The sequence below is a fragment of the Micromys minutus genome, assembly GCF_963924665.1.
Source record: "Micromys minutus genome assembly, chromosome: X".
Taxonomy (NCBI): domain Eukaryota; kingdom Metazoa; phylum Chordata; class Mammalia; order Rodentia; family Muridae; genus Micromys; species Micromys minutus.
In genome coordinates, this window is record NC_137970.1 from 38,819,727 (window position 1) to 38,847,179 (window position 27,453).

At 39.6% G+C, this 27,453-nt stretch overlaps 2 protein-coding genes and 1 pseudogene across 3 annotated transcripts; all 3 read right to left on the bottom strand.

Moving 5' to 3' along the window:
* Positions 1–3,552: 3,552 nt before the first annotated feature.
* On the bottom strand, positions 3,553–4,581 carry LOC308414879 (melanoma-associated antigen B3-like; the record flags this gene model as incomplete). Its single annotated transcript, XM_080910070.1, has 1 exon — positions 3,553–4,581. One exon carries the CDS (start codon positions 4,579–4,581, stop codon positions 3,553–3,555), a length of 1,029 nt encoding a protein of 342 aa, XP_080766196.1.
* A 12,667-nt stretch (positions 4,582–17,248) lies between these two features.
* On the bottom strand, positions 17,249–19,680 carry LOC308415558 (GRIP1-associated protein 1-like; the record flags this gene model as incomplete). The annotated part of the gene is given in 5 exon segments (XM_080910601.1): positions 17,249–17,298; positions 17,301–17,690; positions 17,693–19,031; positions 19,035–19,073; positions 19,075–19,680. Coding segments are annotated over 5 exon segments (2,412 nt in total). The 5' UTR covers positions 19,669–19,680.
* A 3,551-nt stretch (positions 19,681–23,231) lies between these two features.
* LOC308414880 (betaine--homocysteine S-methyltransferase 1-like) lies at positions 23,232–24,307 on the bottom strand (annotated as a pseudogene). The gene has a single exon. The product of its transcript is annotated as a betaine--homocysteine S-methyltransferase 1-like (transcript).
* Positions 24,308–27,453: the final 3,146 nt, after the last annotated feature.

Consider the following 27,453-nt stretch of genomic DNA (forward strand, 5'->3'; position numbering starts at 1 on the left):
GCTATCTTTCTTTTTTTTTTTTTTTTTAAGTTTGTTGAGAATTTTATCAAATAAGTTTTGACCATATTTACCTCTTCCCCAACTTTTCCCAGACCCATACCACATCCTTCCCTACACAATCAATTTTGTATTCTTTGTATTTTTACCTATCAAGTTGAATTTTTACTTCTCATATATCCATGTATATTTGGCCCTCTAGTGGAGCCTGGCCAGCCTACCAGTAAGCTGCTTTTCTGTGAGATATAACTGTAGAGTTCCCATGTAAAATAGAATATCTCATTGAGAAGTGGAATATGTTCAGGATTTGGATTTATGCTAAGTTCACCAGAGATCCACAGTCGGGATATACACAAAGGAATTAATTAATCATCTATGTACAAATATACGCTAAAATCACTGCCGTGTAATTTCACTAGTCACACCTGATAAGTCACCTGTGAATTAAATTTCAACATGAATTTTATCAGTGATTTTTATGTCATAATAGATATAGTCCCTATGATAGATATATCATTATTTCTTACTCAATGTTCTTAATTCGACTTCTTGTAGAGAATCCAATTTATCATTCTTAACTGCTGTCACCTTCTCATAATAAAACCCTGACCTCTCTTCGACCCACTATAGGGAAGAGACTCCAACCTACCTTGGCTATAACTATTTGTAGTTTTCTAACACAAAAATCTGTGGCAGATGAAGTTTGTACTCATAATGGCTATTGCAAAGATCTTTTCATAATTCCCTTCTATATATTCACTGCACCTATAACAAAATCTAACCCTCAGTTAAAGTTTGCAAAAACCCTCTTTTTAAATATGCTTCTAATGTAGTAGTATCTACCTTTTCCAGGCCAAGGCAAACAAATTCAGTGTAGTAATTTTTCTATTTCTAATCTTAAGTGAATGATCATTCTCCCTGTTCCTTAGAGAACTTTTTGGGAGTATATACATAGACCAACTGCTATGTAAATGGTGCACCCTAGCACTGAAGATAGAATCCACGGTACCTTCCCTTTCTTTCCAAGTTGAGAGGCTCCCAGATATACAACATCTCAAAGTCAGTTATGAAAGTACTTTGTCATGGTGAATTGAAACTTTCAACCCAAGGAGGTGTGATCAGGATGCATAGTGAATAAACACTTTAATTAACGAAAAATATCAGGATTTAGGAGTATATCCTCTTAAATTTAATAGAAAAAATAATGCAAGCAAATGAATGGAATTAGAAAATATCCTGAGTGAGGTAACCCAGACACAGAAAGACACTCAAAGTATGTACTCATTTATAAATAGCCATGAAGTATTGGGTACCAAGGCTATACTTCGGAGATCCAAAGAAGATAAATAAAAAGGAAGGTCTAAGGGAGAAAGCTGAATCTCACTCAGAAGGGGAAATAAAATAGACCTTGGAGGTAGATAGGACTGGGAATCTTGGTTAGAGAGGGGATGAGAAGGAACAGAGATGGGGATCAAGTGTGGAATGAGGGAGTACAGGAGAGTGCTGGAAGATAAAACAGATATCTGTGGAAGGCATCTCTAGGACTGGCCAGACCTGGGATGTAGGAGGTTCCCAGGAGTCTATGGATGTTACCCTAAGTGAGACTCTTACCAGTAGAGGATATTGAGACTGGAGTAACCAACTCCTGTATCCAAGTAGAATTTCCAGTAGATGGAGGGGAACTACAAACCACCCACAACACCTTCAATTAAAAAAAAATTTCTCCCTGTGATCATTCAGGGATACAGACAGAGTAGAGATTGAGGGAATGGCTAACCAATGACTGGCTGAACTTGAGACACATCCAATGGAGAGTGCCAACCCTCAACACTATTAATGACACTCTGCTATGGTTATAGACAGGAACCTAGCATAAATGTCTGCTGAGAGGTTTCAGTGGATGGAAAAAGATGAAGAGACCCACAGCCAAACAACTTGGAAAAGCTGTGGAAGAGTGGGGAATAGGATTTGAGAGAACTAGAGGTCTCAAGGACACCTATAAAATCAACTAAACTGGGATTTACATGGATGCTCACAGAGACTTAACCACTAACTAAAGAGCATACATTGGCCTGGACCTAGGCTCTCCATGCATTTTTATCAGATGTGAAGCTTGATCTTCATGTGGATACCCGACAAATTGAAGCAGGGTCTCTCAGTCATTCTGTTGTTTGCCATTAGATTCACTTCCACTAGCTTGGCTGTATGGTTGGGCCTCAGTGGGAGCAGATGTGCTTATTTCTGCGGCAAATTGGTATCCCAGCTCAGGCTGGTTCCCAATGGGAGTTCCCTTTCTCTGAAGAGAAGGGGATGGGTAATTGGGGGGTGATTTAGAAGATAGGACTGGGTGGAGGTACTGTGAACAAGAGAAACAGTGAAAACATGAATAAATTGAATTAATGAAAAAGAACAAAATCCTTAAATTAGCATAAAAACCATTATTATGAAATGTGGTGGAATTATAATACCACATTCCTGGATTGCTGACCCTAAACAAAAAGAATTACTCTTTCTTCCTCCATGCCCATCCCCTTTAGTATTCTCTCCCTCTCTTTTCCCCTGTATTCTCCCCAAATTTTCCCTCCCTATCTCCTCAACCCTCATTTCCCCGTTCTCCCACTTTTCTTCCTCTCTCTTCCCTTCTCACTCCTCTTCTGCCTTCCCACTTCTCTCTACACTTCTCCCATCCTTCTGTCTGTCTTTTCTCCCAATCCCTGTCTCTTCCCTACTTCTTTTCTTCCCTCCATTCTCTATAGGTCAGGAAGTATACTTTCCTCAGGAACTGGTATTCTATATACCCTGATCTGTAGTTCTAAGCCTCTGAGATGTTGAAAATTTCAATCAGTTAAGGTGGTGCATATCACCCACCCATTGCATATTTTGTTATAGAAGCTAGCATGGACTTGCATTATTCTGCCCCTTACCCTTCAAATAGACCACCACTCACATGGCCACTGAAAATTATATATCCTATTATGCTATTTAGTATTTTCCCAACATTCTATGTTTTTTTATTCAGTGTATTTTCACTTAATAACTTTCATACTGAGGTGGAAAGAATGAATGGGAGAGAGAGCACCTTCATGGAAGCAAGTGAAGGTAAAGAGGGGATGGGAGTAGGGAGAAAAGGGAAAACATTTGAAATGTAAATATAAAGAATATCCAATAAAATAAAAAAATACTCTCATCCACATCCTCTCAACCTTAACCAATAAATGGGTATTGAATATCATAGTGGTTCATATACTTAAACAATATAAAAGCAACAGCTAATGATTTATCATCGCGGTTTGACCAATGACTTCTAAAGAATAAGTGATTGGTAAGTGGTGAGTAACAGTCATTAAGAATAAATTTTAAGTCATAACATTTATTTTTTACACATTCTTTGCATAAGCCAAGAATAATATTCAATTTCATGTAACTTTATGAAACCACATAGTAAAACTAGTGACAGTAAACTAGGTTTGAACATCTTTTAATCCTTCTAACTATATGTATACTTTATATTATCAAGAAAAAAATGTGATACATTTTCTTGAGGACAGGAAAACTTTAAGTGTCAACAGGGGTGGTAGAAGCTGCTGGTGACTTTTCTGGGGAACCTTCAGCAGATTGGTCAGTGGCATCAGTATTATCTTCATCTCTGGCCTCAGCTCGCTCTTGCTCATCTTTCAAAGCCTCTTGGTAAAGAGCCGAGATGGCACAAGGTTTTGTTTTGTTGATCTTGGCCAAATACTCCAGGACTTTCATCTTGCTTGTTTCAGCATAAGCTTGGGGACCCCACAGGAACTCATAGCGTGGGGGATCACTGTCAGCCACCTGCCGGTACTCCAGGTACTTGAGCTTCACCAAATACTGGGTCATGAGCTTCCGGGGCTCGCCAAAGATGCGGTGCTTCTTCCCTGGATAGATTTGCTTCTTCTTGAGGATTTCCCACATGTCTTCTTCACTGGTGCTGTTGCCCTGAATGAAGATGATGCCCAGGATACTCATCAGGAAACCGGTCTTGGGTAAGCCTTTGCCTGCACGGATCCGCCCATTGTTGGGGAGCTTCAGCTTGCTGATGAGGTTGTAAGAAGGCTGACTGGAGTTGACTTCCCTCACTTCCACTGCAAAGGCATCCTCGAGCTTCTCAGAGGCTTTCCTGAGGATCTCAGGAAAGTCTTTTTCATACTTCTTGGTGATAATCTTCATCATTTCTTCCTTGGTAGTGAGCTGCTTCAGATTGTAGTTGTGGAGCAGGGACTGCAGCAGTATTATCACCCGCCTTGCGATCAGATCTTGGTGCAGAAAAGGGCGATCCTTTTGTATAGTTGGCTCACTTTCCTCATGTGAACTTCCATCTGATTCTGAGGAAGAACTACTCAGAATAAGTGTGGCACCTGGTGTTGCGTTCTGACTTGCCTTGGGAATGCTGAAAGACTGAGCCTTAGGCTCGCTTTGGGAGGTGGCAGAGGACTCTATTGCTGCCTTTGGTGTCTCTTCTGCTGTCGCCTGATCATCTCCACCAGCCTGAGCCTCACCTTGGCCCTGGTGGCTTTTATCACGGGCATGGAGCTTACTTTTCTGACCACGAGGCATGGTGACTCTGGTTAAGATGAAATACAGGACGTGGTGGATGGGTGCTAGAGATGCAAACACCTGCATGGGACAAAAAAAAAAAAAAAAAAAAAAAAAAAAAAAAAAAAAAAAAAGATGATATGAACACACAGACAGTATAGCTTAAGGTTACCTGTGCAGGTTTCCATGAACACAGTGCTTTATGAATCCAACATACTCACATTCTAAAAAGCTGAGAAAAAAGGTGGACACTTTTTCAGCCTGAGACTTCTCTATCGTGCCTGTGTTGTGCTTGCCTAATAAGTCAGCATCTTTTTTCAGATTCAGGGAAACTCAGTCCCTCTCATCATATCACCCACTGAAGTTTTGAGCTAATTCCTGTCCAGATAATAATCTTTAACATAGCTCCCTGAAATACTCACAAATCATTGTAGTGTGGGTTTAGTTCAGCTCCTTTCCAAAAAACAAAAACATAAACAAAATCTGTCACTACTGTTTTATAGCACTAGAGTAAGCCAGTGTCTCTTCCATCAGTACTGCCCAGTCAATTCAGGTTACCTTTAATGGAGGGCTTCTATAAGCCTTCCTGCTTCCTTACCTTGATTTCTGGGCATATTTAAGATACTTCTCTATGGTGATTTGAGGTCCTTCTACCCGCATTGGTTTCCTCATATCCCCAGGTTAAAAAAATATATATATTGGTTTTTGTTTGTTTCGTTTTTTCTTTTTCTATTTTTTTCTTTTTGTTTTTTTTTTTTTTGTTTTGTTTTGTTTTTTTTTTTTTTTTTTTTTTTTTTTTTTGATACTCCCAGGACTGATAGCAGAGATAGGCCTCAAGCTTCCTAACTCTCTTATGATGGGTGATTTCTTCAGAACTCATTAGACATTTTGACTTTTAATTTTCTAAAGAACATGGTACTCTTTTGCTTAATGGAGGCTGCTTTACTTTGAGGCTAAACTCTATATACAACCCACATGTTTATGATTCTAGGCTACTCAAATGATCTTAATGCAATCTTTACCTCAATAACTTTCCTTGCATTTCCTCTTATGAGCATGGGGTTTTTAACTACCGCTGCTCCCTAGTTTTATGTACTGTGTAATTCAAGAAACCTTAGAAGCAAAATGAGTTTGGGTCTTTACTGGTCCACTTACCTGAGGACTTCTCAAGTGTGAGGACAGTGGAGCATGAGAAATGGTTCTGTGGTTACAAATCCATTCTGCTTTGACCGAAAACCCCAAGTGGCATTCTCAGTACCTAAGAAAAATAAGTTTATAATCACTAGTAACTGGAGCTCCAGGTTATCTAGCACCCTCTTCTGGCTCCTGCCATTAACTGTTTCCATATACATATAGTCACATAGAGATACACATAATTTAAAATGAAATAAACCTTAAAACAACAACAACAACAAAAAAACCCAAAAAACATCGAAAAACAAAACAAAAGGAACACTGAGAATAAGGGTGCAACTTGGGAATCCCGTGGATGGGAGTGAACACGCAACTTTCCAAAATGGGAGATTCGACTTCCTACTTTGACCAAGAACGTAAAAACTGTAAGCTACCGCAACCCCCTCTGCCCCTGTTCTACCCCACTTTAGTTTGTAAAGTAAGGACTATCATCCAAGCTGGCAGAAAAGGAAAACGTCACTTATTAAAAGGGCATAGCTTGCGGGTTTGAAGATTATGAACTAGGAACACTTTTCTCTGAGTCTGGCCATAACTTTCAAAGAGGGCACGCACAGGTCGGGCCAAAAGAAAGACGCGGCCCAGTGAACAGAGCATCTTCTGAGGTAAATCTCTGAGAACAGGTTGCCTCTTGTTTAAAAAGAAAACAAAGCTCCTACCCCAGCCCCGGGGGGGGGGCCTAGATTAAGAATTAAATCCAAGGTAGTATGTCTATGGTAGAGTGTTAGAGGTGTTAGCATCTGAGGGCATCCAAGCCTAACACCGATGGCACAACTGACTCTTGCGAGGGCTCTGGAAATGGAGAACGCCCCGTTGTTCGTTCGTGTAACTCTTGGGGGCAAAAACCTTTCTCGGGAGCAAAAAAACTTTTTTCGGGGAACGAAGAAGAAAAATAAAGCTTTAGGGAGTCTCTACTCTACTTTGGGCATTTCTCAGTCTTATTCACCTTCTTACCTTGACTCCGGCGAAACTTGGGCCTATTTCTGGCTTCTGTTAAGTAGAGCTTTATGCGTCTCCTCAGCCACGCATGGAGTTTTAAAGCTTCAAGGAGGAAGTGACCTATGTCACCAAGGAAAGCAACCCGAAGGGAAGAGAGGCACACTACATAGGCTTCTCTTTTGGCGCCGCCTCTGGTGTGGGGTGAGTGGGCTCCCTCACTCTCATAGAAGTCTGAATATTTGATACACTGTAGTGCTTTAGGTTGAGTCCTCAGCAGCTCTTGCACTTAAGACTTTAAGATGTTTATTTCTCAGATGTTCGTTAGGGAAGTCTACACAAAAGATGAAACTTGGTCCTTTTCTTCTAAATGCAGGTAATGGAAAGTCTCTGTACCTTTATAATTGGCTGTTTTTAGTAGCTATCCAGGTTGCCATCTTGGGTCGGCTTTTTTTTTTTTTTTTTTTTTTTTTTTTTTTTTTTTTTTTTTTAATAATAGATTTCTTTACAAATGGCAAATTTCTCCATACTCTTGTGAATACTGGAGCAAATATGTTTCTCAAGAGTTTTGAGTGATAGGGAAGCTAGAGAATAAGGTAGGTAGGCTTGGCTTAGGAAATGCCATTCGGGGTACTTATTTTTTTCTTTTTATTTGTCATGCACATTCAATTTTTATTGTTAATTCTCAGTTAATACAGGAAAATGATGAATTATTTTGTTAACTACTGTTTTTCCTCATAAAAATCAAGATTTATTATTATTATTATTATTATTATTATTATTGCTATTATTATTTTGATTTGGTTTATGGGAAGAAAAGCACTGTTTTAAATGAAACAATGTTTTCGGTAGGATCATTACTAAGTTAAATATAATTTAATTATTCTTACCAAATAGAATATATTTAATAAACTGACTTAAGGAACAAATCCAGGCTGAGAGTAGCCTAAAGATCAATATATGTTTTTTTTTAAGTATTGCAAATTAAATCCATATATATATGTCCATATATATGTAAATATTTGCAGCCTATAATCCTTGAGAAATAGAACTATCCATAAAATGTTCAAAGAAATTTGCTCACTTTAAGTTTAACTTTAATTTGAAAATGTAATACCATAATTATTATATTTATGTTATTTCCACCTTTACTTCCACTTAATCCTTTGAAGCAAAGTAACATTATCTTGGATATCTGTTTTGTTATGAAAAATGCGTTACTTATTATTTACTTCCCTCATTTATCTTGATGTTCTTTTTCTCTAGTGTGGATCCAATCCCAATACTTTCAGCAAATGATATTTTTAACAAATCAACTGAAATATACTTAAAGCTATTGAGGAGCAAAATTAATAAAGATCTGTAGGTTAATTTCAAGGTGGTACATGACTGGACAGTGCAAAGTGGGTGGAGACAGAGTTCTGGTAATGAGAGAGGAGGTGGAAAAAGCAGGAGATTTGAGAGGAGGTAACATGGAAGCAGACATGGATGTTTTTCTCAGTGCATATCTATATAGATAAGGTTATTATGATTATTTCTAAATGTTTCTATGGGTCAATTTATCTTACCTAGGTGGGCAGTTTATATCATTGTTAACTGGTTGTAAGTTTTCTGAAGGAAAGGTTGTGGGTTGAGAATTTAACATATATACCTGTTTGATAAGTGAATGATTGTGGAGTCTTGCTTTTACTGGGCAGTGGAGGACAGTGTGTGAAAGCAACATGCTGGGGCAGTCATGGACCATCCTTAGACAGACAGCCAGGGGCAGGTGGAGTGGACCATGCCTGGGTCAAAAGAAGCCAGTGTCAATGAGAACTTAGAGGTGGTGTGGAGTCACTAGGATACAGATACGTCACAGTGCCATGTGGCCCTATGAGAGCTTGCACTAGCATAGGATAAAAGCTTGCCATATTTAATAATTACCACTACAAAATCAGTATATATATTTAACTGTGGCTTTAGTGGAATAACAACACCCTATATGATTTCCGATTAGTGGTATATTATTGCTCCATCACTACCTAAATAACATGAGAATCTTAAAGTTTATGTTTTACTTATCACCCAATTTTGATAAGCATTTCAAATATTATCAGTGTCTACATTCCTTAATACTGACATAGACAAAACAGGATATTGTTTTGTCTCTCTACGTTTGTGTTATATTATTTATTGTTTACCAGTCCCATATTTTGTCCTGCAAATTTTATTTATTTTTTAATTATTTTATTTATTTATATCCCAAATGTTGTCCTCTCCCAGTTTTTTTTTTTTTTTTCTGACAGAGTTCTTCCCGCAATTCTCTCTTTCTTTTGCCTCTAAGAGGCTGAACTCCCAATAGACCCTCACCCTGGGACACCAAGTCTATACAGGCTTTTTTTCCTTTAATTCAAAGTATCAGATTTGTTGTTGTTTTCTTTATAGATTCATATAATTTTGTTGTGTATATTAAGTACATTTTTATTATCTATTCATCTGTTGATGGATAGCTAATTAATTCCCTTTCCTTGTTACTGTGAACAGAGCAACAAGAAACCTGAATGTGTGAGTATCTTTTTAGTTAGATGTGGAATCTTTGGAGTATGTACTTAAGAGTGATGTGTACCTCAGCCATGTTTTCCATTATTACTTTTGGGGTCTTTTTATGTTGCTCTAGCTAATATTTAACTCATTATGTAGCCCAAAAACTCACAAATTTTTCTGATTTTATTGACTTTAACATACAGCTTGAATTACAGGCCTCTGCACCAGCATGCTCAGTTCATAAGTTTAACATTGATTGCAATGTGGTAGTATTAGGAAATAGACTTTGGAAGATAATTGTACTATTTGAAATTATGTCAGAAGGACTTCTATAATGTTTTTTATAGTGTTCTTTTTTTAAGAGCAAGCCATAAAATTTGAGGACATTCACTTTTGTCTGGAAAGGAGACCTTACCAGATTACGATTTTGCTAGCACCTTGATCCTGTAAATTCTAGCCACTAGAATATCAAGAAAAATATTTATTTTTAAAGCAACATAGTCTAAGATGTTCTGCTATAAAAGCTCAATTATATCAAATTAATAGTGTAAGATCATTGGAATATATGACCTTTAGAAAGCCTAATCATAATGACTGGCAAATATTTTGTGTTTAATGAAGTTCTGGTGAAGTAATTTTTTACTCAGATAAAAATCAGCATCATATCTGGGTATTTATTTTAGATCAATAACAAATTATCTGAGATAATTCTAAAAGCCAAAAAATGAGTTTCTACTTTTCAGAAATCCCAGTTGAGTGTACACATGGGACAGCTGCTTCAGGTATATTATAGTGCATTGAGATAAGACAAAGATATCACCAATTCATGGCTATTGGGTGCTGAACTGTTACTTTCTCTACAATTCATGTTGAATTTTCACCATTATTAAATCTGAGTAATATTGAAAGATAAGGACTTTAAATAATTAAAAGCTAATACTGAGGTACTGGACTGATCTTATATGAAAGTATTGCTGTGCAAAAAAGACACTCATTAAGGAATCATGAATACAGAATATTTGTTTTCTCTTTAAACATGTAATTTTGACAAATATTTTATTTTATAATATGTAAAAACTTTGAGAAAAATTGCAGATACAGTGGAGCATTATACATGCCCACGCCCTTGTTTTCCTTGTGAACACTTCACAGTAGATGCTTGTACATTTGTCAGAATTGATGAATCATTATCAATGAATATTTAACTAAACCAAACAAATTTTGTGCATGGCCATGATTTTATATAATACCTTTTATTTCAGCATGTATATCATGTGACAACCTCTATTAGCCTTTGTCTGATATTTTTCTAGTGGATTTACCATGATTTGGAGCTTGAAAAACAAAATGATAGAAGTCAAAATAAAAAGATACTCAGGATGAACATGCACAAAAATGCTACCATGTGAAGAGAGAAGAAAAAGAAAAAAGAAGATAGAGGTCTTATAGGAAGTCCATAATGATACCAACTTTATCATGAACTTCTAGCTTTATATAACTGAGAAAATAAATTTATTCTTTTAGGTCACTCAGTTTGTATTATTTTTAAGGAGACTAAAATTTGAATATGTTATCATGGTACATATTTATTTCTAGAATCAGTGTGATTATACAACAATTTATAAGAATATATTTTTAAAACACAACAATTAGAAATTAACTAGACAATGGTGGAAGGAAGGATAAATTTGAGAATCATATGGATAAAAGAAATAATGGAGGAAAATGAAGGGAACATGAGAGAGAATATGGACATTCTATAGTATATGTACTATCATTAGAATATAAAATGTGACAGGAACTGTGTTTCTTTGTACCAATGTTAATCTTGCAAAACTTGGCTTTCTTGCAAAAAAAAAAAAAAAAAAAAAAAACAAAAAAAAAAACAAAAACACACACACATAAAACACTTGCCTGGGCCTTGAATAACAGTACACAAAGCTCCTGCACATGGGGCTGTGGAACATTTCTTAGCAGGAACAATACCTTTATTCATGGTTTAAATTTTTGGAACCAATTTTAATGGGATTTTTATCCATTTGTCTCAGAAAATACATGTACTTCATTGTGTGGCATATATACTGTATTCATCTTCAGTAGGATATAAAAATGGACTCTAACAATTTCTATCACTGACAAGATTTCCTCTTGGTGTACTCAGATTCCAAGAGACATTTATGATGTATTTTCTGTTCTAGTTTAAACTTTAAGCTCTGTAAAACACTAAGTCATATTTGCTTATCAACTCACTTTACTCCAAGGGGCTCATCTTCTGAGCATCTGACCTTGCTCATCAGTCCTACAGACTCATGCAAACAACCATGCTGTAAATTACTTGCTATTGACAGAACTGAAAATGTCCAGTGCTCTAAATTACCTCAATCAGATAATGTGTAGCTATATTGAACCAGAACTTCACTCTTCCTAACACTTTCTCTTGCATGTCCTTCTTTGAGACTCTTCTATCCTCTTTCTTTTTTGTATAGGTGCTAGCAAATTCCAAATCCCTGTTGGCAGAGGTGAATCTTTGTTGTCATTGACAGTAATATCTGTGGGGAGGTGTTATCAAAGGGGTGATATCCAAAGAATGATTGAAGAAATAATGAAAAGACAAGAAACCTGGATACGGGGCTTAATTTATCACTTGTGGGTGGATCTTTGCTGTTTTCAGTTTGTATCCCAACAGTAAAACTCCTAAAATAGTAGAGATACTCAACTTTTAAAAATGTGTCATTTCATAGATCCAGCACATAATGATTAGTGCTGGTTGTCAACCTATCAGGATTTAGAATTATCTACAAAACAATTTTCCAGGAATACCTGTGAGAGATCATTTATATTAAGTTATCATCTGTGTATGCCAATGGGGAATTATCATGATTAGATTAACTGAGTTAGAAACACTCACTCTAATATCAGGTGGCAACCTTTCTGGGGCTTGGATACTATCCTACATTATCTGACTAAAGCTAGCTGCACCATAGCACTGGTCTCCCCCTGCCACTAACTGCCAGTGTAATATGCCCAACTCCCTCAAGTTCCTGCTGCCAGGACATCCTCATCATGATGGACCATAGCCTTGAAATGTCAGTCCAAACAATACATTATCCTTGAGTGTCTTGTTTTAGCGTATTTTACTACAGCAATAAGAAAAGCAACAAATATGATGGATAACTTTGAGTGTAAATGAAGATTTTAATGTACTTAACTTGAAATTCACCTCTCTTTAGAGACATCCTTTAAATCTCCAGTTTGCTTTTGTCTGTATTATGAGTCAGTGTATATCGAAGCATTCATGTAGTGATACCAGGAACACAAAATGGGATTAAAATAGATGAGGTTTTCTCCACTTTTATCTCTGATCCCAAGGAAGTTTTGAACAATTTTCTCATGTATTTCCTCCTTTGTTCAAAACTATTAATTAGGCTAAATTCTCAGTACAAGTTAAAAAAAGAAAACAGAAAAAAATCAGATGCATTGAAGTTATGTGTTTTTTTTCCTGTTTCTGTTTTTATCTTTTAACTTAAGTTTGTGTTATAAGATATTACAGGTGTGGGGGTATGGGGATGTGGAGACATCCCCTTTGGAGACAGGGGAAGTAGGATGGGATAAGAAAGTGTCGGAGGGCAAAACAGGAAGGGGATAATGGCTTGACTGTAAAAAAAACAAAGATTAAAGATAGCAAAAAAGGGAAAGGCGGCTCGAAAAGGCTGAGCAACTGGTGAGTGGGAGACCTAGGCTGCGGGGGAGCAAAGGGATCTCTGCGGAGTGCACACGGAAAGGGCACCCCCTGCCCTGAACTGCCCTGTCCTCCCCAATCCAGTGACCGGGAACAGATCTTAGGAACTTCTGTTCCCACCCGGAGACGACTTCAGGACACAGAGCAGAGCCTGGCCCACCTGCCAGCCAGAAAGGCGGCTCGTACAGGCTGAACAACTGGGACTGGGAACAGATCTTAGGAACTTCTGTTCCTACCCGGAGACGACTTCAGGACGCAGAGCGGAGCCTGGCCCACCTGCCAGCCGGAAAGGTGGCTCGGAGAGGCTGAGCATCTGTGACCAGGAACAGATCTTAGGAACCTCTGTTCCCACCCAGAGGTGACTTCAGTACGCAGAGCAGAGCCTGGCCCAGCTGCCACCCGGAACGTGGGCTTCCAGGGAGTAGAGAGATCTCTGCAGAGTGCACACGGAAAGTGTACCAGGGACACAGACCAGATACAATAGAAAGGCAAGAACATATCACTGACAACAAAATGGCAAGAGGAAAGAGAAAGAGTATATCCCAAGGAAACCAAGACAATCTAGCAACACCAGAACCCAGCTCTCCGATAGTAGCAAACATCGGAATTCCAAACACTCTAGAGAAAGAAGACACAGACCTGAAATCATGCCTCAAGACGCTGATAGAGTTACTTAAACAAGAAAGGGAAGAAAAGCAAAAATATACAGAAGCTTTTAAAGAAGAAACAAGAAAAACACTCAAAGAACTCAAAGAACGAGACGAAAACAGAACCAAAGAAATAAAGGAATGGAAGAGGGAAATTAAAACAGAAATTGACACAATAAAGAAAGCACTAAAAGAGATAACCCTAGAGTCAGAACACCAAAAAAAGAAATCAGGAGTCACAGAAGCAAGCATTTCCAATAGATTACAAGAGATCGAGGAGAGAATCTCGGGGACAGAAGACAACATTGCAAACATAGACAAAACAGCCAGAGAAGATGCAAAAAACAAAAAGCTCCTAACCCAAAATGTCCAGGAAATACAAGACACAATGAGAAGACCAAACCTAAGGATAATAGGAATAGAAGAGGGAGAAGAGTATCAACTAAGAGGCACAGTAAATATCTTCAACAAAATCATAGAAGAAAACTTCCCTACCCTCAAGAATGAGATGACCACGAGCATAAAAGAAGCCTTCAGAACTCCAAATAGGTTGGACCAGAGAAGAGATACCTCCCGACACATAATAGTAAAAACATCAAGTGCCCAAAGTAAAGAAAGAATACTAAAAGCAGTAAGGGAAAAAGGTCAGGTAACATATAAAGGCAGACCAATCAGACTCACACCCGAATTCTCAACAGAGACTATGAAAGCTAGAAGAGCCTGGACAGACATCATGCACTCCTTAAGAGAGCACAAGTGCCAGCCCAAGCTGCTATACCCAGCAAAACTATCAATCACCATCGATGGAGAGACAAAGATATTTCAAGACAAATCAAAATTCACACAATATCTGACCACAAACCCAGCACTACAACGAATTATAGGTGGAAAACCCAATACAAGGAGGGAAAATACAGCCTAGTAAAAACAAGAAAACTCCTAAACAAGAAAACTAAAAGAAGAAAAAAACACAGACACAACTCAACCCAAAAAAGCAAAAATGGCAGGAAACAGAAACAATTATTCCTTGATATCTATTAACATAAATGGTCTCAACTCCCCAATAAAGAGACATAGACTATCAGACTGGATACATAAACAAAATCCAGCCTTTTGCTGCATACAGGAAACTCATCTCAGAGACAGAGACAGACACTATCTGAGAGTGAAAGGGTGGGAAAAAAACTTCCAAGCAAACAGCTCCAAGAAGCAAGCTGGAGTGGCTATTCTAATATCAAATAAAGTAAATTTCCAACCAAAAGTTATCAAAGATAAAGAAGGACACTTTTTACTCATTACCGGGGAAATCTGTCAGGAGGAACTCTCAATCCTTAACATATATGCTCCAAATAAAAAATCACCCACATTCATAAAAGAAACTCTACTAAAGCTCAAAAAATACATTTCACCCCACACAATAATAGTGGGAGACTTTAACACCCCACTCTCACCAATGGACAGATCAGGGAAACAGAAACTGAACAAGGACACTGCAAAACTAGCAGAGACTTTGAACCAACTAGAATTAATAGATATATACAGAACATACTATCCTAAAGTAAAAGAATACACCTTCTCACCACCCCATGGCACCTTCTCGAAAATTGACCACATAATTGGACACAGAACGAGCCTTCATCCATATAAGAAGATTGAAATACTCCCATGCATCCTCTCAGATCACCATGGTCTACGGCTGGTCTTTAACAACAACAAAGACAACAAAATGCCCACATACACATGGAAACTAAACAACGCTCTGTTAAAGGATAGCAGGGTCAAAGAAGAAATAAAGAAATTAAGGACTTTCTAGAATTCAACGAAAATGATAACACAACATACCCAAACCTATGGGATGCAATGAAAGCAGTATTGAGAGGAAAACTCATAGCCCTAAGTTCTTCCAAGAAGAAACTGGAGAGAGCTCACATTAGCAACCTGACAGCACAGCTAAAAGCCCTAGAACAAAAGGAAGCAGATATACCCAAAAAGAGTAGACGGCAAGAAATAATCAAAATTAGGGCAGAAATAGACCAAATAGAAACAAAAAAAAAACCATTGAAAAAATCAACAAAACAAAGAGTTGGTTCTTTGAGAAAATCAACAAGATTGATAAACCCCTAGCCAGGCTATCTAAAGGGCAATGAGAGAGTATCCAAATTAACAAAATCAGAAAGGAAAGTGGAGACATAACTACTGAAACTGAGGAAATTCAAGAAATCTTCAGATCCTACTACAAAAACTTATACTCCACAAAATTGGAAAATCTGGAGGAAATGGACGAATTCCTAGACAGATACAAGGTCCCAAAGTTTAACCAGGACCAAGTAAACCATCTAAATAACCCCATAACACCTAAAGAAATAGAAGAAGTCATCAAAAGCCTCCCAACCAAATAAAGCCCAGGTCTAGACGGGTTCAGTGCAGAATTTTATCAGACATTTATTGGGGATATAACACCAATATTCGCCAAACTATTCCAAAAGATAGAATCAGATGGAATATTACCCAACTCATTTTTTGAGGCTACAATAACCCTCGTACCTAAGCCACACAAAGACCCTACAAGGAAAGAGAACTTCAGACCAATCTCACTTATGAACATTGATGCAAAAATACTCAACAAAATCCTTGCAAACCGAATCCAAGAACACATCAAAACCATCATTCATCATGACCAAGTAGGCTTTATTCCTGGGATGCAGGGATGGTTTAACATAAGGAAATACATCAATGTAACCCACCATATAAACAAAATTAAAGACCAAAATCACATGGTCATCTCACTAGACGCTGAGAAAGCATTTGACAAAATCCAACACCCCTTCATGTTAAAAGTCCTGGAAAGTACAGGAATCCAAGGCCCATATTTAAACATAATAAAAGCAATATACAGCAAACCAACAGCCAACATCAAACTTAATGGCGAGAAACTTGAAGCAATCCCACTAAAATCAGGGACTCGACAAGGCTGCCCACTCTCTCCCTACCTATTCAACATAGTACTGGAAGTCCTGGCTGGAGCAATTAGACAGCAAAAGGAGATTTAGGGGATACAAATCGGAAAGGAAGAGATAAAAACATCACTCTTTGCCGATGACATGATAGTGTACTTGAGTGACCCCAAAAATTCCACCAGAGAACTCCTACAGCTGATAAACAAGTTCAGCAAAGTGGCCGGATACAAAATTAACTCAAACAAATCAGTAGCCTTCCTATACTCAAAGGACAAACATGTGGAGAAAGAAATTAGGGAAAAGGTACCCTTCACAATCGTTACAAAAACTATGAAATACCTTGGTGTGACTCTAACTAAGGAAGTGAAGGACCTGTATGACAAGAACTTCAAACCTCTAAAGAAAGAAATTGAGGAGGATCTCAGAAAATGGAAAGATCTCCCATGCTCATGGATTGGAAAGATCAACATCTTAAAAATGGCCATCCTACCAAAAGCAATCTACAGATTCAATGCAATCCCCATCAAAATTCCAAAAAAAAAAAAAAATTTTTTTTTTTAAAGGCCTCTAGCCCCTTTAATGTCCATCTCCCAAACTATGAGATTTGGTGCCAGCCTCCATATTTCCCCACCGCAGCCCAGTGGAGTGAGTAGCATTCTGGAAAGGACTGGGAAGAGTTGCAGCCTTGTAGGTCTTTAGTTGGCTTCTCCAGGATCTAGGTCTGGGTCAGAGGACCCCACACAACCTTGCTGAGCCGCACAATTTCCTGGGATAGAACTTCCATGTCCTTGTGCAAGTGCATGTTCTTGGTCAGTTGCTCCTCCAACTTGTTCTGCAGCTTCTTGTTCATTTCCCGAAGGTTCTCATCGCCTGGCTTCACTAGGTCTCTCAGGACACTGCCCAGCCCACTTCGGTCTGTGTGGCCTTCTGCCACAGACACATCAATCCGGCTGTCCATGATATAGGTCTCAATGATGGCGCTTTTCCGGCAGAGGTCTTCGGCCATAGAGGTGCTGCTCACCTCCAGGTGTTTCACCTTCTCTTCCAGCATCCATTTCTCTTGCTGTGTCTCAGCCAGCCTCTGAAACAGCTCAGCCACTTCCTCATCTGACAGCTCTGCTTGCCGAGGGGGCTGGCCTGAGGACTGCTGTATAGAGACCTGGCTGGGATGGCCGAACTCTCCTTTTCCTTCAAGATCTCCCGGTAGCTGAAGGAGGAGACGCTACTGCTGTCCCCTGTCTGGGTCCTGCTTGGTGAGTTCATCTCAGAGAGAACCAGCTCCTCAAGGCCTGTGCGGCTCTTGCTATTGGTGAGGATCTCCTGCAGCCGCTCCTGCAGCTTATCAGCCCGTTTCCGCTCCAGGTGCAGCTGCCTCTTAAGGTCTTTGAGCACAGCACTGCCTTTCTTTTCCAGGATCCACTGTCCATCCACTGTGTCCTTTACCTCCTGCTTCAGGTTGCTGATGGTCTTTACATGGCCATCTCGTTCCTCCTGGGCCTGCTGGAGCTGGTCCTGCACATTCTGAAGCTCTTCCTCCTTGCCCTTCAGCTCGGCAGCATGCTCCTCCCGGCACTGCTTGAGGGTTTCCTCTTGTTCCTGTTGCTGCTGCAGCAATGTTTCCTCAGCTTCCTTCAAGCGCCGTTCAAACCAGCCTTTGGCTCCATCCATAGAGTGTACCTGAGCCTGAAGTTCTTCCACTGTGTGCTGAAGATTTTCTAATTCCCTTGTTGGAGCCTTCTCCTCGCGAATCTGCCCCCGGAGCTCCTCCTCCTGCCGTTTCTTGTCCTCATGCAGCTCACGAAGCTCCCGCTCATAACGGGCTCGCACCCCCAGCATCTCCTTCTCATGCCGTAACTGGACAGCCCCCAGTTCTTCTTTGTGCTGGGTCTTCTCCTGCAGTGTCTCCATGGCTAGCTCTTCCAGCATGACCTTCCTTTTCTCAGCACTCTTCCGAGCTTCCTGGAGATCCTGGGTCAGCTGCTCCTTCTCCTGCCCCATTTCTTGAAGTTGTTCCAGCAGCCGGCTATTGGCCCTTAACGATTCCTGGAGCTGGGAGTTGAGGTCGTCCTTCTGTCCCATGAGCTCTTTGTATTCAGCCTGCCGATGCTCTAACTCAGCTGCCAGTTCAGTGTTCTGTTCCCGAAGCATATTCAGTTCTTGTGTCTTTGCTGTCTGGATCTGATCTTGTAGGGCCCGCAGTGCTGCTGCATGCTCCAGGCGCTCCCCCTGCCGCTGATCTCTTAGCTCTGCCAAGCTCTGATTGGCAGCCTCAAGTTCCTGCTGTAGTTTTTGGGTGCGAGCCAACTGGGCTTTCAGATCAGCTTCCTTCCGCTGTTGTAATTCTTCAATTTTGTTTCTGCTGTCATTAAACAGTGTTTCCTTCTCTGTCTGCAGACGGCAAAAACTTTCTTGTTTCTTTTTCAACTTCTCAGAGAGCTTAGCAAGTTCCTCCTGGAGTCTAGAGGTTTCAGCTTGCTTTCAGCTCTCTAAGCCTTGTAGCTGTTCCCAGAGCAACTTTTTTTTCTTCTCTCTCCATTTCCCACTTCAGCTCCACTTCTGCCAATGGCATGGGGGCCAATGAAGTGGGGAGTACATCTCCCGGGGGATCCCCTTGGCCCTCACTGACAACGGAGGGCCTTACAGCCTCTTTCCCATAGCGTTCCTGCAGTGCTGCCATGTTCTTCTGCAAGGCTGTGTTCTCTGCCTGCAGCCTCAGCAACTCCCCGTCCACATGTGGTCCAGCTGTTCCAGCTGTCCCTTCCTTGAGTTGTCTGTTTTCCAGTTCCAGCTGCTCCAGCTGGCTGCAGAGCTTGCTGAATTCGGCCATAAGTGTACTGTTCTGCAAACGGAAGTCCTCCTCCTGGCTGTGCAGCTTTGCCTGCAGGATCTCATTTTCACTCAGCAGTACCTCCACTTCCTGAGCTTTCTTGCTCTTGCTTAGTGCCTTTTGAGCTTTGCTGAACTCCTTATCCAGGTAGGCGACCTTCTGTCGAAGACTGGAAAGTTCAACACGATTATTCCGAAGTTCATCTGAAAGCTGATAGTTATTTGTCCGGAGTTCCAGGAGCTGTGTCTGCATCCGTTGAAACTCCTCTTCAGACAGAGCTTGCGCCATGTTCCTCCCCCCACCCCCTGCAAGCTTCATGGAATTGGAAAGATCAATGTGCAATTTCATATGGAATAACAAAAGACCTAGAATAGCAAAATCCATCCTCAACAACAAAAAAACATCTGCGGGAATCACTATCCCTGACCTCAAGCTATATTACAAGGCAATTGTGCTGAAAACTGCATGGTACTGGTACAGAAATAGGCAAGTGGATCAATGGAATAGAATAGAAGATCCAGAAATGAGCCCTCATGTATATGGTCACCTGATTTTTGACAAAGGAGCAGTAAACATTCAATGGAAAAAGGACAGCCTATTCAACAAATGGTGCTGGTCCAACTGGCACTCAACATGCAAAAGAATGAAAATAGACCCGTTCTTATCTCCTTGTACAAAGCTCAAGTGTAACTGGATTAAAGATCTCCACATTAAACCAGATACACTGGAACTATTAGATGAGAAAGTAGGGAAAACCTTAGAACACATAGGCACAGGAGAAAATTTCCTGAACAAAACACCAATGGCTCAAGCTCTAAGGTCAAAGATTAACAAATGGGACTTAATGAGATTGCAAAGTTTCTGTAAGGCTAAGGACATCGTCAAGAAAACAAAACGGCAACCAACAGAATGGGAAAAGATCTTTACCAACACCACATCAGATAGAGGCCTAATATCCAAGGTGTACAAGGAACTCAAAAAGCTAGACACCAGAGAATCAAATAACCCTATTAAAAAATGGGGTACAGAGCTAAACAAATCATTTTCAGTTGAGGAACACCGAATGGCCGAAAAACATCTGAGGAAGTGCTCAACATCCTTAGCCATCAGGGAAATGCAAATCAAAACAACCCTAAGATTCCAACTCACACCAGTCAGATTGGCCAAGATCCAAAACTCAGATGACAGCAGATGCTGGCGAGGCTGCGGAGAAAGAGGAACACTTCTCCACTGTTGGTGGGGTTGCAAGCTAATACAACCACTCTGGAAATCTGTCTGGCGATACCTCAGAAAATTGGATATAGTACTACCTGAAGACCCAGCTATTCCACTTCTGGGCATATACCCCAGAGACACTTTAATACACAACAAAGATATATGCACCACAATGTTCATAGCGGCTCTATTTATAATAGCCAGAAGCTGGAAGGAACCCAGATGTCCTTCAGAAGACGAATGGATACAAAAATTGTGGTACATATACACAATGGAATACTACTCAGCCACCAGAAACAATGACTTAACCAAATTCTTAAGAAAATGGCTGCATCTAGAGAAGATCATCCTGAGTGAGATAACCCAGTCACAAAAGAACAGACATAATATGCAGTCACTGATAGTGGGATGCTAACCCCAGAGGCTTGCACTCCCCCAGAAACAACTCACAGACTGTATGAAGTCCAAGAAATAAAGAAAACAAAAACTATACATATATTCACAAAACAAGAAGACTTTGACTATTTCCATGTTGCGTTTTGTTTTGCATGTACTTTACGCTTATTGCAACTAGTACGTTTTCAATGCATACTGTCAAGCCCTTGAAAAAAATCAAGTACTGACTAAAAAACATATTCACATGGTTTTATGTAAAATTTATTTTAATGTCTGAAAAAACAGTACTGACAAAAATGTATAATTTTAAGCAAAAAATGTTTAAAATCTTTACATTTATCTTTGTTTTGCAAAATAAAGTTGTTTAAAAAAAGATAGCAAAAAAAAAAAGATTTTTACATCATCATCATATTTTATCTAGGTGAAGGTTAATGGTGCTTTGTGTCTTAGGATACAGAAATTCAGGCTCAAACATGTGAAACTTAAAAAGCAGGGAATGAAGGAACTGCCACATCCTTGTCATTGCTGGTACCTCTATCATGTTCTATATGTAAAGCACCTGTATAACAAACTGTTGAGGGCAGATAGAATCATCAAGTCAATCTGAAGAGTAAAGTGTGTGCTGACATCAGTCACCACCCTAAAGTTTATCATAAAATAGTGGTTTTCTTATAGCCGTCAGGTGCCAATGTGTTTCTTCTTCCAACTGTGCACACTCCTTAGTCCAATCAGGAACTAGCTGCCTATAATCTTCCACTATAGGAAACATGAGCAAAGATGGGTCATGTTTATATTTGGAGGCTTTTAGTCAGGTCTGTAATCCTCATGCAGAATCTTGCTGCTGTGAAATTAAAAGCCTTGTCAACACTGTACCATTTGTTGAAGATGCTTTCTTTTCTTCACTATGTTGTTGATAAGTCTGTCAAATATTAAATTGTTGAAGATACATGTTCTCAACTTTGGGGAATGGATTTTGTTCCATTGGCCTACATATACATTTTTGTGCTAATACCATATTGTTTTTATTACTATACATCTATAATTTGTCTTGAAATATGGAATGGTAATCTGTCCAGTATTGTTCTTTTTGTTCAAGATGGTTTTTGCTCTCTCTGCTCTTTTTTGATTCCATATAATTTTTAGGATTTTTTTCTCTTTCTGAGAAGAATGAGATGAAGATTTTGATTAGATTGCACTGAATCTATAAATGGCTTTTGGGAAAATGGTCATTTTCACAATGTTGATTCTACCAGTCTATGGGCATGGGATATCTTTCTATTTTCTAGTGTCTTTATCTTTTTCTTGGATGTTTTAAAGTTTTCATTACAGAGGTCATTCATCTCCATTGTTAGACTTATTTCTAAATAAGTCTAACTTATTTCTGAATATTTTATTTTCTTTAAGACTATGGTTAAAGAAATGTGTCTATGATTGTTTTCTCTCTATGGTTGTTATTGATGTATAGAAAAGCATTGACTTGTGCCAGTTTATTCTGTATCCTGCCACATAGCTGAATTTATTGTTTCTAGATTTCTGTCTAGTAAAAGCTTGGGAATCTCAAATGCATATTATCATGTCACTCTAAAACAGGGGTAGATTTTTTTTCCTATTTGTTCTCCTCAATCACCTTCTCTTGCCTTATTACTCCAGCTACTGCCTCAATCATAGTACTGAAAAGAAATGGGGGGGGGGGACAGGCAGGAGCTAGCTTTTTGGCAGCTACAGTGCCAAAAAGTTGACCAAGTATGTTGGGAAGAAATGGAAGAGAAAGAGAAGCTAAGTAGTTTGAACATTATGAAAAGAAGCAGAACTAGAGGTAACCTGTTGGTGAAGAACAGCCTGATGTGAGAGGTCTGTGCTGACACCTTAGGCCATGGTGACCTCATGGGTCATGTCTATGTCCATAGTCCTACTGTAACCTGAACCTGTGTTGATGTCATTGCCTTAGGTTAACAATGAAGGCTATGCAAATGTCTGTGGCCTGTTCTACTGCCTGAAGACATGTTGATATCTGATAAGGGGCTCTACTCCTCACCTGCCACATTAGAGTAGTACCCTGGACTCAGGAGAGATGACCCCACCTCTTGCCTTGCTTGTGTGGAGATGCTGAACCAGATGTATGGAACAGGTATAACTGACAGGCTAACCAACTCAGCTAACACTCAGGCCCATGTCCAGGGCTTTGAATTGGCCCACAACACCACCCACCCCATCTATGAGCTAATGGAAATGGTAAGGAGCTAGTCATGCAGATCCTTCTGCCAGTATTCTTTTCTGGCCCTTGCTCTGATCCAGGGTTTCGTGTGCATGTCCAAACCACTTCTCCAGCTGCCATGTTTTTCTGAAGCTGGTGGCAAAAATCCCCTCTCTTGGGCCAGTTCCTCGGCAATCGCCCTGATGTGGTAGGGCTCAAATCTACAGCAGCCGCCAGTGTACCTGATCCCCCAGGTTGTAGGCCTCTCTGGCATAATTTTGAATATCCCATATGGTGGCAACTCTTGGCTCCAGGCTAAAGGGGAGATCAATAAATCTCTGTTTGCCACAGTCAGGGCAGGCCAGGGGCTGACTCATCAAGTAAGCTTTCAACCGAGCAGCTTCCAAACCCTTCTTCATGAGCTTCACTATCTGTAAGCTGGTGCTGAGGTCGAAGTGACAGTTCACACCAACAATGGAGGCGCCTGGTTTCACCAGATGCACTGCACACTCACCAGGAGACATGCCATGCAAATTTCCTTCAAACCAAATGCACATGGTAGCCGCAATAGGCTTACCGGATGTTTTTGAGGCCTCTACTGCCCACTCGGCCTCTTCAACATATTCAAAATACTCCGCAGTGAGGAAATCTGCATTCTTCTTCATGAAGACTTAGAGCGGCTGGTGAAATAGTTTTTTTAAAATAGTTTTGTAACTTCTTTCTCACACTTGCAGCTAAGGTATGAAGGTATCTGGCTCATGCCTCTTGCCACCAAAGCTGTCCCCTTCGTCAGCCACTTGCCGAGCAATGTCAAAAGCAGCTTCATTGACCTTCTGCCCAGATATCTTCTCTGCCATGTAGTTTCCTGTATTTCAGCTTGTCTTCACTTGCATAGAAAGTGAAGGTCTGCATGATGTTCGACCCAGCTCTGAGGAACTCCCAATGAAGCTGGCGAACTGCCTCCAGGTGCTCCTCAGCAGTTTCCAGGGTCCAGGGTCCAGCCTTGACATAGCCTCTCTTTTCAAGTGCGAAGAAAAATCCTCCGTCTCCAATCACGGCTTCCCGGGCATTTAAGCGTTCTAAGTTTCCCTTTTTGGCCTTTTTGCCAGCAACCGGAGTCATTCATCCAGAGTAGTGAGTGGTCCTGAACATAGCTACAGACTGAAGGAAGGCTGCCCCCAGCAAAGTCTGTCGGTTTGAGGTCTTTTGTTGAAAAAATATTTGATTCCATAGGATGGTCTGTTGTATCTGTAACTGGGGCCAGTTTTCTTCATCAAATTCTTCCACAGGGTGGTTCTAAGTATCCTGGCTGAGTATGGTAGTTTCAGGCAGGCCTGGTAGAAGATGATAAAGGCAGCAAAGATAAGAATACCTGCAACAAATTCTTTCAAAAGGTGTAGTGCCTCTAAGAAGAGCACAACGGCAAGTCTGCACAAATCAAACCCTCAAGAAAATCCAACACAGAGCTCTCCCTGTTGCCTCGCCTGCCCCTTATTAATGATGTGTCTCCAAATACTCTTTGGGACCAGTATTATCATAATTGGAGTACAGATGAGATAACTGAGGTTTATTTTAAGACTCTAGAGACATTCATATTCTAAACAAGAATGTCTTATTTGTAACACACTTCTCAAGGACAAAGTTGAAGCCAGTTCAACCCAAGAAACCCAAGATAGCCACCAAAGGACCCTAGGCCTCAAGCAAATTGCCAGAGTAGGAAAGGAGAGGAGAGTAGTACAGTTGAAGTTGTAACCAGATCAGAAGTCCATGTTTGTAGCCTGGGGAAGAATGGCTATTCAGCCTGGGGCTGTGAATCACTGTCCTCTTCACACTTCTGTGGAGACCTGCCTGATACAAGACTCTAGATCTAGGGGTTGTGCAGTCTACTACTAATTGTTTCTTGCAGATAATACAGGCTGGATTTGTCTGCAATTTTATGCTGGTCAGATCTGGCTTCCAGACACTTTAAAAAAATTCTCTCTTCCTGTTACTACTCTGTGTTCTTCCATCCCCAGGAGTGGAAGATAATGTGCTATGTCCCAAATTGTTTAAACCAAGGAAATGAGAAAATTTACAAGAGAGATAAGCCATGCAGTGCACTACAAAATGCTACTCTCAAATATGCTGACTTAGATGATGTCAGGTTTTATTTTGATATGAAGGGAATGGAAGAAATAAGGAGAAATTTTTGGTGTTCCCTCTAATAGCTCAAAAGACAAACGAGAAAAACAGAAAACAGGACATTAATCTTCAAAAATATCTTCTCCTATCTCTACCAGAACAAACAGTAGAGAGTCTGCAGATAGCTATCTATCTAGTAACAACTTGCTAAATCTACTGATGGCCTCACATTAGACTTGATAAATGCTTAGCTATCTAGGGAATAATTTTTAGTGGGTTTATTTTGTTGTACTTATTTTTTTTAAAGATTGTTTTGGGGAGTAGTAAAGTAAATTAGTAAAGCAGAAAGTATCCATACTTTCCCTTAAGTTTCTTCTATTAAAATCACATTGTGATACTTTAAAAAATGGCAAGTGTATTTTTAAAGTAAGGTTTTATCATGTAATGACTCTAGCTTGCCTGGAATTTAATAGGTAGAACAGGCTAGAAATAACTTGAAGTGGCCCTACTGAGTGTCAGGATTACATGTCTCCACCACTATCCAGCCAATATTCATATATTATTGATTATAGTATATATAGAGTTCATTGCTTGTGGTTTAGTTTATAAGTCTTGTCAAGTGTCTGGAACACCATACCCTTGAAATCATATAGTATGTTACTGTTCAGATTGGCTTTTATCTAGCAAGATGCATGTAAAAACTTTTTTTTAATGCCCAAAAACGTGTCTGTCACAGTATTTCTGTGTGACAAAAAAAAGATTGTTAACAGGTATCAATGTTGCTATGCAACATTTGCTTTGTTCTAGAAGTTCCATATTTTTAGAAAAATTGGCTCAAAGCAGTTCATTTTCTCAGGATCAGACAATAACATGGTTTTTGTTAGGATTGGGGGGGTTTATAAATTTGTATATTTGTCCAAAGTTCCGTATGAAACCTCTAGTGCATTTGTAAAGTATTTTGATTTCAGCACACAAAGTTTTGTATTTGGTAATAAAGTAAAGGAAAGAAAATCTAATAAATCTGGTGATTTTTTTAAAGATTTGTTTTATTACTTTAATTGTGTTTTGTGGGGGGGTTATATTCACATGAATGCAAGTGTCCACAGAGGACAGAGTTGTAAGATATTCCTGGATCTGTAGTTACATGCAGTTGTAAGCCTCCTGTTGTGGGTGCTAGGAATTAAACTCAGGTCCTCTGAAGAACAATATGTAACCACTGAGTCACCTCTCCAGCCCAACAGTGACTTTTTCAATACACACACATGTACACATGTATGCTATGTCAAAAGACAGGTGGAGAAACATATGAGTAATTTATTTATGGTATCTAATCACATCTGATTATCTTATTCTTATCCATGTTTAAAAAGCAACTTCATGGATATTCTTGTACATGTTTGTGGGTTTATTGAATTTTAGGTCATATTTCTGCAGGATACCTTTCACCTTAAACTATATAAGCTTCAGGTGATGTATCAGGTCTCTTTTTTCTTACTTATCTGATTTACCATGACATTCTTCACAGTAGTAGCTTCTTTACATAGACTGTGGATTCCTGCTAGTTGGCTCCATACTAAATATATAAGGAGATGCTGCTTTTTATTCTTTCTCAACTGTTTTCTTCACTACTAACTCCAACTAATGAGTAAGTTTTATTTTTTTTCCTACTCCACTTCTTTGTCCAAACATGGATAGGAAATGTGTAGCTGAATATTGTTCTCTGGATGAAGGACCCCACTATATTAGGTATACTGGGGAGAAATATTGGATGCCAGGTATCCCAGGATATTGATAGTATTCCCTTTTCATTCTTGCTGCTTATAATACAAAATAATTTTTCAGGAATCTGAAAGACATATGAGATCCAGGAACTCCCTACCTTAGTCCTTTTAGGATAGCTGGGTTTACCACCCATCTGCCTTCTTCACCTGTGAAGCAGGAGACTTCATTGAGTATCTCCTGTATACTTGGCAGTCTACCTGTTGTGGATGGGTGGCCATAATTTTATGCAAATGTTGCTTCAGAGTGTCTGTCTCACAGGTGAGAACACAGGTTTGGTAGATCTGTGTTTGCCCAGGATCCATTCAAATGAGTTTCCTATTGAGTTTATATAGAACACTAGCTACCAATCAAGTATAGAGGGCAGT